The 11,608-nt window shown below is 38.3% G+C and overlaps 2 protein-coding genes across 2 annotated transcripts; both read right to left on the minus strand.

The window, feature by feature from the left end:
• Positions 1–3,345: 3,345 nt before the first annotated feature.
• On the minus strand, positions 3,346–4,772 carry LOC109216177 (deoxyuridine 5'-triphosphate nucleotidohydrolase). Its single transcript, XM_019380305.1, has 3 exons — positions 4,416–4,772; positions 4,231–4,322; positions 3,346–3,818 (listed from the first exon to the last, which is right to left on the minus strand). The coding sequence occupies exons 1-3, from the start codon at positions 4,595–4,597 to the stop codon at positions 3,574–3,576; spliced, it is 519 nt and encodes a 172-aa protein (XP_019235850.1). The 5' UTR covers positions 4,598–4,772; the 3' UTR covers positions 3,346–3,573.
• Positions 4,773–5,293: 521 nt separating this feature from the next.
• On the minus strand, positions 5,294–11,401 carry LOC109216179 (phospholipase D zeta 1-like). The gene is made up of 11 exons (XM_019380311.1): positions 11,209–11,401; positions 10,891–11,137; positions 10,664–10,806; positions 10,122–10,232; positions 8,460–8,606; positions 8,179–8,376; positions 7,704–7,805; positions 6,665–6,796; positions 6,408–6,473; positions 5,986–6,047; positions 5,294–5,848 (listed from the first exon to the last, which is right to left on the minus strand). Exons 1-11 carry the CDS (start codon positions 11,332–11,334, stop codon positions 5,599–5,601), a joined length of 1,584 nt encoding a protein of 527 aa, XP_019235856.1. The 5' UTR covers positions 11,335–11,401; the 3' UTR covers positions 5,294–5,598.
• Positions 11,402–11,608: the final 207 nt, after the last annotated feature.

Consider the following 11,608-nt stretch of genomic DNA (forward strand, 5'->3'; position numbering starts at 1 on the left):
AATTTTTTACCTGCCACAGGCCTACGGCCATGCCTCTCCCAGAAAGACGCCCATGTGCGTATCCCCACCGTATGGGGGAGTACGGCCTCGACCCACTCACGTATCCAAGGCAATGGGGCCGGCGTCGACCTGTCAGCTACAAAAAACGATACGAGTTAACGCTCATGATCACAAATCATAAAGAGGGGAAGAAAAGGGAATTCAACCACTAAAGAACTTACGTGCATGGTTCCAAGCCTCTGGGAACCCAGTAGCATCCGCCACCAGATGCCTGGTCCTGATATAAAAGAAGTGCTCGAAAGGGCGAGGGTCGACCTCGTCATCCAATCTCATGACCAGGCCCCTCGACCCACGAGGGCACGCCTGAATCATGGTGCCACGGACTCTCTGGGGAGCGTAGAGACTAAGCACATACTGCAGCGTGACCTCCCTACGGGCCAATTCCGCGTACTTGATGAACATTGCCAACAATTTGTAGAGGGAAGGAGTGAGCTGACCCGGGCACACCCCGTAATAACGGCAGAAATCCACCACCAGCATTGGGAGCGTGATCTTGAACCCCAACCTGAAAGGATAGGCGTAAAAAACGCAGTATCCCCGGCGGTCGGTGTGGACCCTCTCCTCGCTTCTAGCGAGAACGATGTCTGCATGGGTGGGAATGACCCCCTGTTCCCCGTAATCGGGCCATCCCAATCTCCCCCATTAACGGGGCTTCATCCACCGGGTCCTCTCCACCGTCGACAGTGAAGTCAATCGCCAGACCTCCGGGCCGAGGAACTACCTCGTCAACCGACGGAACTTCTTCGGTCTCTATCTGTTCGGCACCTCCCATTGCCGGAGGTGGCCCTACAACTACCAGAAAATCTATCGGAAGAGCATCGTGGGAAGAACTGCCTGCCATTGTTGATCTACTAAAGAGAAAGGGATAGAATTCGGTGGGCAAGACAAAGGTTATCACAATCAAAGGAAAGAAAGGAGAAGATGAATCAGCAGAACGAAAAAGTTTCCTCAGAATCTCTCTCAGATGAACAATGAAGATATGAGAAATGAATGCCTCAAACCACCTTTATAGGCAACATACATGGCTTTCGCGAAACCCAATAGCCGTCATTAACTGCACGACAAACCGTAAAACGGTTCGGTCCTGCCGAAGCATGCGTCATTATGACAAGCTCCGCGAAGCGGCTTCTCAGCCATCCGCCAACGTCCCGCCGACAGAATAATCGTAACGGCCTGCGAACGCTGAAAGAATGCGCCGTACGCCTTCCAAATTCTGGACGTGACAAAATACGTACCCGGCGCATATTCATTCTCCACGACCGTCTCTAATATATGAAAGGCTATGGCCATCCCCTTTATATGAAAGGCTACGGCCATCTCTAATGTCTAAAAGGCTCTCCAATATATGAAAGGCTACGGCCATCTCCAACGTGTAAACGGCTAAGGCCACCGCCGTCAATAAGTCGACCCCCTTATTCGAGTTTTTTCAAATCACAATCGATGAAGTCCGCTCATCGAGCTCGGCCGAAACACGACCTCAATAAGCGGAGGGACTAACTGTATGGGTCAAAATCCGATCTCACGGTAATTAACGGAGCTAATCTCGTCTTGAGCTAATCCATAATTAATAAGTGGTTTGGCCACTTATTCATAACAGGATTCGACTCTTGTCTGATTTAATCTACGAGGGCACGGCCCATTCATTCCCCCATGGGGACGGAACCTCAGCGTGGCCACGGCCATTTATTGCCAGCTCACGAAGCTCACATCTATAAATACTAAGAGTGGAAGCCCTAGAAAGGGGGCTGCTTCTTCACCACTATTCACAAGAGAGAGAGAGAAGATAAAAATATACCCATCTTATGGGAAGAGAAAATACCATTGTAAGGCTCTGAACCTCTTCATGGAGAGCCAGACCAAACAAATATTATCAATAAAAGTTGTTAAGATTTCTTCTCCTAACTTTGAGTACTTATTTTCATGTTCTTCGCTTGGTCCAATGGATTATTACGATTTGCTATGATTTTCCCTTGATTTATTTATATTGTTTTATACTCATAAGATATGTGATAACTTTTGAGCAAACAGTTATGAATTCCAGCCTTTTTATATAAATCACCGAATTGTGACATATGAGTGGAAACACAAGGAAAGAGAAGAGGAGGAAAAAAAAGAAAAGGGTGTAACTAAATCTATTAATTGAAGGCACTAATAATGGATTGGGAGCCTTTTAAGGTGGAATGTATATATTTTGTAAACAAAACTTGTGTAAGTAGGGTAATTTACTAAACATGAACATTTAGAGTAATATAGTTTACTATATGGCATAGAAATGTAAAAATCCCTTTTTTTTTTTAAAGAAGTCACATTCAGGCTGAAAACTAACCATGGTCACTAAGCAGGTGTAATGAAACATATTAGTGACTTGATGTAGTGCTTAATTGCACTTGCACGTTCAATGTCGTTGGAAAATGAGGTATTTTGTTGGGAAAAAGGCAAAACACAAATAGGTGGTCTATATTTATTATCAGTTTGAATTTTGAACTACCAAAATGGTTGAACACTAATCTGGGATTGGCAAGATGTTGCTAACTTCATGAAAATTCTTTGTTTTAAGAAATCAAATACACCATCCATATCATGGAAATTCTTCACGAATATAATTGTGTTATTCCTATCTTTTTTTAATAAATTACTTAAAACACTAATGTAGTGCAAATCTTAAATAAAAAAATATTTATCTTACTAAGTAGATTTATAGTATTAAAAGCGGAACAATAAAAAATATAACTAAATAAAAATGAAAATGTTTTATATGTTAAATCTTTTTTTAAAAGGGTACAGTAGCTTAAGAGTTCAAAAGCAAGAAGGCTATTACCAGTATTAAATCACATGTCTTATTCAATAACTTGTTGTCATTTACTGTTTAAAAATTTTGAGTGATTAAATACTTCGTAGTCATTTCAATAAGTTTTGGCTCAATAATTTTTTTAAAGGCACAGTAGCTTAAGAGCCACAAAAGAGATATCAAATTTTTGGTTGATTAAATCAGCAAGTCCAACCAAAAGCTCAAAAGAAATAAAACTACAAAAATTAAAGAAAAAAAATATGCGGGGCGGGGAGGGTGAATACGGGTGTGAGTGTGGGGCAGGTCTAGACAGGTGCAAATGTATGCGGGGCGGGTTTAAATCTTCACAAGTTTATGCGGGTTTGCCCCGCATACCGCACCGCGCCGCACCGTTTGCCATCTCTATCTCTCACTCATGCTCAAGTAGGAAAATGAAATGAACCAAACAATATGCCTAACAATTGTAGAAATTTTGATTTAAAAAAAATACACTCAAGTTGAACCTGGCTGCTCATAGGACAAAAGAGTAGATTACTAATTGATATTTAAGATGAGTGAGATATACATTTGATCCAAATATACCTTCCAAAATCTCCCACTGCTTCATCACTAACCAAACTATTGGCATCACTAACCAAACTATTGGAATAACAGCCAAAACCTACTAAACCTAAAACTGGATAATACTATAATACCACCATTTTCTAAGTTGAGGCCAAACTTTTTTATACTCCAGTGGATCCAAAGCCACCAGATCCTCTCACAGTTGAATCAAGATCATCAACCTCCTCAACATCTGGAGTCACAATTTTCTGAATAATGAGTTGTGCAATCCTTTCACCAGCCTTGACTTCAAAATCAACATCAGAATGGTTGAACAAAACAACCCCAACTGGCCCTCTGTAGTCCGCATCTATAACTCCAGCTCCAACATCTATCGAATGCTTCCATGCCAAACCAGATCGAGGTGCTATCACCAAATAAAAATAGAATAACATTAGTCTTGAAATAACAGCTCTTTTGGGATGCTATGGAGGAAAATGCTACCTGCACAATATGCTTTACCTTGAAAATTCATTGGTTTGGTCCTTCTCTTATTAAATCATGTTCCAATATTTAGTTGTGTATAGCAAAAGGTAGGATATCATAATCATCCAAAATGTAATATCGGAAAAATAATGTTTTAGTGAATTTTTTTACTGTTGATATTGACGAATATTTATCTCTAAACATTTTCCATGTTTTGGGATATCAAATAATAAAAGTAGTTTCGCTAAGAAAAATGAAAAATATCTACCTTAGTCCCAAACACATCTACTAGTTTATACATTTTCTTCGAGAATCAGGAAAAAGTAATTCTAAAAAGGTATCAAAGAAATTACCAATACGAGCATAGGTTCCTTGAGGAACAGCGATGCTTAGATCTGTGGGTATCAAAGCCTTGCCTCTAGCGGGTACTTTAGCCTCTGCAGCACTGTAGGCGAAGAAAACAAACAATTTAGTAAAAAAATAAATCATCTGGCTAAACGGGCTCGTAAAATTAGCGGGTGAAAATCTGAAAGCGAACCTGGAAAGATCGTAACCAGCAGAAAGAGGTGAAGCTCTGGAGGGTAAAACAGCGTTTTCAGAGAGTTTCTTTACTCGGAAAAATGGGATTTCAGGGACAACGCCGTTCTGGGGTTGGTCCAATTTCTGGATTTTTGGAGAAGGCTCTTTGATCTCAGGGGAGTTTATATTATTTTCTGCCATTTTTGGAATTTGGTTTGTTGAAAATGCAAGGGTTTTGAAAAGTGAGTGGGAGGTTTATGTAGGGGAATTTCAGCCGAGAAAAATGGAATGGCGCCAAATATTCCCGCCTTTTTCTGTATAGGGAAATGGTAATTCTCATTTGCTCCACCTAGTATTTAATTCAAACCAGAATGAAACTGCAACTCTGTTAAATTCTCAAATCTCAACTAAAGGTCTTATTTTGTTCCCTTTTTTTCTTTTTGAAAAGTCTAAATCTATAAAAGCTGGTATGCTCAAGTCACTTATAACATGGTACAAATGTTTTTGTAAGTAGAAGTGTCTAATATTTATTTGGTCATATTGCTTTTTTGGTATCCTTGTATATTATAGAAAAACTAATCTATCAATTCCTAATATAAATCAATTTACCTTGGAGATTGGAGAATATCAAATCAAGCTGTTATGTTTTTGGTAATGTTCATGAGATGACGCCTCAATGATTTGAAGTTGCTTTAAACGAGCAACTTATTTCCTTTCCTTTTTCCCATGAAAAGGAAAATAAAAGAAGAGAAAAATAGAACTAGAACCAATAGCAGCTTCAAGTTACGCAAGCAAGTTAACGTAGTGAAGATTTTGGGGGTTTGGGTTACCAGGGACATTATCATGTTTACATGAGAAAGCATAATGTATACTGTACCATAATCTGTAAAGAAGATCTGAACAGCAATTCACATATACATTTTTCTCAGAAAACACAAGAAGTATAATATTTATATACAATACTAATTGGAACCAGTCGGATACTAACTCTAAAAGAATATGGTTGGTTTCTAAAATACCCAGGAAAGGCTCTGGAAAGACTTACAGCTTGATATCTTGATACAAAAGAATTTTCAGTCTAGTTTCCGTCCTACAATGGCTGCTAATATACACAAATAGGAATATCTGTACACTTTCGTACACACAAAGCCTATATCTACGTTTCGTTGCTGTACAGGTGCTTCATTTCTTAAGTTTGTAGCTTAATGGAACACTTGAGGAGAAGTATAAAATTCAGTCTCGATAAACCCCGGTCTCAGATCTTCTTCACGCATGAACTCCAATGGAAAAGAAACAAGATGTCCTTTGACTGACTTTAACCTCTCTTTCGTATTCTCTACCGTTACTAGCCCATTATCGTGAAATTCAAGTTTATCAGGAGCGACACCTAAATCAATAGTAGTGTGCCCAAGCTTATCTTTCCAGTGATTCCTACAATGTCGAAGTTCAGATCTGCATTCCAGGATGACATTAGATAACATAAGCAATTGAGCATGATCAACGAGTTATATCTATCGCCCACCCACACCCCAACCCCCACAAAAGAGAAAAAGATAGAGGTGGAAAGTCATAGTGTGGCTGTCAAGTACCTTGAATGAACAAGATCATTTGGGATGCAAGAGAACACGTCTTGGTAAATTGTGGCATTCGACTGTAACGTCAAAAATACAAAATTAAAGAGTTATTGAAGCTTTGAGATGAAAATCTAGGTGACCAGATTGTGCAAGTCTGGACAAGATTTCGCGCATGGCATACATAGGAATGATATTCGCTAATGGGCAGTTATAGAAAGACCAACTAAGTAACTAAAACCAGAAGAGAAGAGTGATAATGAAACTGCTGTTATACCAGAAAGCTTTCTTCCCATGTTAGTATGTCCATGCATCTCTACCAAAAAATGGCATAGGGCAGAATTTTTTCGTTTTTTTTTCTTTTCAAGAAGTAGTACAATCTTGTTTTGGTATTTCTTTAAGCACGTAATATACAGTAACATAAGAAACACCAGTCTCACCTCTGCAGTTGCCATCCATATATCTTTGTAAGAAGAGTCAGCAACGGGATCTTTGATTTGACAAATCTGGAAAAGAAAGGATGGCCTTTAGCTGCTATATCTCGAAACATATGCAAATGAAAAACTATTGCATGTCAGGGCTAACAATGGCAAGTGCCAAGGAGCTCAGACATTACTAATTTTTAAGGAAGATATGGTGACATCCAAGAGAGGAAGTTTCAACCGCATTCAAAGTCTGACTCTGCAACATCACTTACCTCTTCAGCATGTAAACCAAGGTGCTCTGCCCACAAAGAAATCCGAAGGCTAAAAGCAAATTTTCCAGCCTTCCAAGGCTTTCCGTCCATGGATGAATCAATGAAATCTTTATCTTCAATGACTACACAAATCTGGAACCACCGATTTTCTGTCAGAATTTTCTTTTTTTCTAAAAATACTTTTTTTAAATCAAATGTTTAAAAGTACCTAAGAACAAGATCTGGAAGATTTGTGTAGTCTTTATCTTCAATGACTACACAAATCTGGAACAACCGATTTTCTGTCAGAATTTTCTTTTTTTCTAAAAATACTTTTTTAAATCAAATGTTTAAAGTATCTAAGAACAAGATACTGCTTTTGCAGATAAGTAGCGGAAAGGATTCAAGTGCAGATGTCCAAGGTCGAAGTTAATATGTGTAGTCTCGTGAAATTGAAAAGACGGAAAGGTCATGCTTATCTATTGACTATGGACAACTTTCATTCACAAGCAGCATGTGTGGTATAAGCAGCATAAATGAATGAACCAACTATGTAAATCGACAGCCAGCAATTCAAGGTGGAAATGGGATGAATTTATAGTTTTCCATGATAGATGAACAAATTCACAAATGAAAGCAGAATTTATGCAGGTAAACGCCATATGTGCTTTCTTATTTTTGTGCAGTGTCTAGAGTTTTACTTCTACTTACAGGATAAGAGCATTGATTAGCCCTAAAAGCTGTATTCATTCCTATTGTTCTATTTAAAAAGTTTCCTTCAAAGAAGAAAAAAGTCTACAAACTCCAAGTGACAAGTTCTAGTACACTACATTAGACTGCTAGCAAAACAAAAGTCCACAAGGGTTATAACTGCTTGACTAACAATTATCCCCATATTTATTTGTCTTACCACCTTTGTGAACTTAGACAAGCTATTCCAGGGAGTAATGCTTGTTTCTCTTCTTCTTCGAAGAGGAAAAGACTATCTTATAGAGACTAAGATTTCATGTTCTTCAAATCCTAAAAGCCTAGAACAGTTGTCTTACAGAAAAAGATTTACCTCAGAGTCGCGAGATCCAAGCAAACTTCTGTCATTTATATTAGACGATCCAATCAAGGCTATACGGTCATCCACTATCATCACTTTACTATGTACATAGACCTGTGGTGAAATTTGAGAACTTTAGGTGCAATGGAACACCAAATCTCCGAAGTCCGAACAATCAAGATCAAGAGAACTTGCAATACTACATGATGCATGTTAGAAAGTTAAGAGAAAACATTGAGAAAAGATGATGAACATTTCCTACGAATAAGTAGAAGGAACTGATATTCAAGACTCGGAAAAAATTTCATTTTCAAACTTTGGCCTAGTATTTGCACTAATTTTCTTGGAGGCTAAAGTTGATCTTACAAATATTGCATTGACTGGCTCTTAGCAATTCAAAGATAATAATTGCTAATCTATGGACAATCTTACTATATAAGTGAATTGCAGTTAATTGATTTGTAAGTGTTAGCTCTGTAAGAATTACCTGACTGGTGAACATGGGTCCAACATCAGAAAGCTGACCATACGTCCTGAGACCATAAAAAGATATGTAATCACGGGTTTCTGGACCCAACAGAGCATTGAGATTGTGCAATATTGAATTGTTGCTCTTGGAAATTGTCCGGTATTGCCAGTGCATTAAGGCTCTCACAGTTGCTGCCCCAATGTCATCAAGACCTCCCTGTAATTTTGAAGCTAGATATGAAATGTGAAAGATCAAAACCAACTTATAGTCAGTACCTGATGTGAAGGGAAGATGCCTACCTGAAAACCAGGTAATAGTGGGATGACTATTATAACCCTGAAACATCTATTTTCTTTGTGTGCTCGCAGTATACGTCTGTATAAAGCATCAGCTACACGATTGCTTATAGTTTCATCTCCAGCAAGACCCGAGATAAAAAATTGATTCTGAAAGTTTGCAAAAAAAAAAAAAAAAAAGGAGTTTCATTGAACACCATTAAGTGAGCTTCTTTACTAGACTTTTGTACATAAAACCATAAAACATCAGAACTAAGAAAAACAAAAAGATTGTTATCAGTATTTAGGAAAACAAATCACAATTTCATATTGCTTCTCAAAGAAAATAAACGAGAGATGTAATCTTCCACATCTGTGGCTTGACGCAGCTACTTGGTAAACAAAAGAATCAGTTTTGAGTGACGATTGACATCAAGCATAATTATCATAGGTTCCAGCTCATAAACTACTAGCTAAAACTTTTGAGTAAGCTAGCAGCTGGAAAAAGAAAATGACAAAAGATCGTCATCACTAATCCATCAAGCTGAGAGAAAGAAATTGCTTGAAAAAGTACAGAAGCAAATTTGGAAGATCAGGTCAGCTCATGTTCTCATGGTTTGATATGTGTAGGCTTTTATAATATGATAGCAAGCACATGTGTGAAAACACGTATGTATCAATCAGTCAGAAGCAATCAGGTGTTGTACTATTTAGTTAGTGGCTATATGTGACAGGGTGTATATAAAGGCCATTAGCAAATATTATGTCCAGCAATCCTCCCATATTACTTGGAAAGTTAGAGGAGTCTCCTATAAAAGCACACACTTTCCGGCACTGAAGAAGATCAATGAACACAGAAGAGAACATCAATTGACTCTTACTTGTGAAGCTTCTTAAAATTGTAATGACTTGCAGATGCACATTCAGAAATGTGCTTCCAAACAAGGGTGTCATGCTATCTGACATCCCCTCTTGAAGGAGTAAGAACAGTTAACTACATACTTTTGTGTAACTCTATCAGTAAAAGGTTGATCCAGCTTGACTATAGTGTAGGGGTAAATGAAACGTACTTTAGGAAAACTTTCCTGGTTATATTAGGCTATTCGTTTAAAATTACTTTTTATTGCTTGTACCTTCTACTTGATTCTTTTGGGGCCACAGAATGTTTTGTCAATACTTAGCAATCAGGGAAAGCATAAAGGTGTTTGACTGAAATTTTGAAGGAAATACTAGATTGTTCCTTACTACGACCTCTTTTCCAAATTACTGGGAGTGCTCATTGTAATTATTTATGATTGTACCTTATTCTAGCTTCCAGATTTCTATCACTTTGTTGTTTTTTCATGGAAAACTCACTTTAAATGTACAAACTTGTTATAGTCCTTTCTCAAGTATTTTTCTCTAGCAACTGCTGAATGGAGTAATGGTGCAGTCTGAACAAGAAGAGTACACTTGTGACTTGATAGTAACAAATGGAAACCTACTGAAGTCACTGATGGCGGTCAAGATAATGTTGACGACAGATGGAAATTACCTTTCCATAGTCTAGAGATTGAATCAGAAGAAAGCATTATAAACTCGGCATAGCTGGAAATAATGTGTGCTGCCCTATAGTACCTCAAAGAGAAAAGCTCTGACAATCAGTATTATCTTTGTGATTAATTATCAGCTGTATTTAGTGGTTACCTCAATGAACACAAAATGTTTTGCTTCCTCAATAAGAGAACAATAAGCTTTGTGAATGCTCTCTTCAGTTTGAGTTGTTCCAGCAGACCATTGGCTGACACTTCTAATGACCTAGGACATGTTAGCCATATGAAATGTCAATAGCAGTGGAAAATTAACTGAGACATAAGCGAAACTGAAAAAACAAAAAGATAATCGTATTTTCGAATCATCTAAAGGAAATAGTTTGAAGGAATATTATGAACCGAAACATTATCAGCAGAAAGTATAAATATCCGAAGTACTTTTTAGCTAAATAGCTGTTACTAATCTCTACCTTCATTTGCTCACAATATCATTATCCTATAACAATAGCACCCGGGGGGGGGGGGGGGGGGTTGGTGTCTGACTGATACTTCCTCCACCTCATTTTGTATTTCAGAATTTCTTCAAAGGTTCTAATACTAGCTGATATTTTCTCCTAGTTTTGGTTATCCTTCAGCAATAAAGACTAGCTACTTAACATTGTCACATCCTCTCTGTACTATATTGTTAGAGCTAACCTGACAGTGACAACGGACCCAAGGACCAACATCTGCTAATTCATCAGTTGAAACCTCTTCTGCTACTCGCTCTTGTGTCTCCCACCAATTATCTTGTTGGTAAGTTTTCATTTGGCTTTGGAGATCTGGGCGATGAAGATCATCTGCAAAAAAAAATATCTTCAGATCTAATGTCACAGTGCTAACTTAAAATAAATCAAGCTGAAGCAAGAGACTAGACATCAGACCAGCCAACTTCTCATCCTCACTGGAGGCCCCCTCGTTACAATCAGCTTCCTGGGGTAAAAGTAGTGGGATGTCTTCCGGTGGTGACCCAGACGGAAACGGATCTTGTCCATTCAGATCTTCAGGGTTCAGCTCAGCTGTCTTAGTTTCGGCCTCAACGTCTCTGCTTCTCCCCATGTAGTGCGGAAGAACCATGTGATGCTGTGGCATAAGCAGTGGTATTGTCTGTTCATTTGGAGCTTTACTTCTCTGCATCAATTGTCAGAAATATTAGCAACTTGAAATTTCTTAAAGAAGTACGCTGAAGACCAGAAAAGAACCTTAGCATGATTCCAGCGCTGAACGAAGTGTCTGGCAATGTCTCGGCAAGGTGGTCCCCAAAGAGCACAGTGGACATCGTGCCATGGCATTCGGGGATATTTCTCTCGATCTAATTCATCTTTCATGGCATCTTCCCAAGAATTTGGCTCGGATTCTCTGCATAATAATGATTATTCATCAAATTTCAATATCACATTTGCTGCATATTGGTTTGAATGCCTTCTATAGGCAGTCAAACTTGAGAGAATGTTCTGCTCTAATTCTTTCCGTTCTCAATCTATGAAATAGATATTAACTTGAAGCATCTCACACTACAATAGATTTTCATTTGAATTAGGTGGACAAATATAAGCTCTAATAGAACACCCACTAAAAAAGAAGCTTTGATTGAATCAAACT

The sequence above is a fragment of the Nicotiana attenuata genome, unplaced genomic scaffold (assembly GCF_001879085.1).
Source record: "Nicotiana attenuata strain UT unplaced genomic scaffold, NIATTr2, whole genome shotgun sequence".
Taxonomy (NCBI): domain Eukaryota; kingdom Viridiplantae; phylum Streptophyta; class Magnoliopsida; order Solanales; family Solanaceae; genus Nicotiana; species Nicotiana attenuata.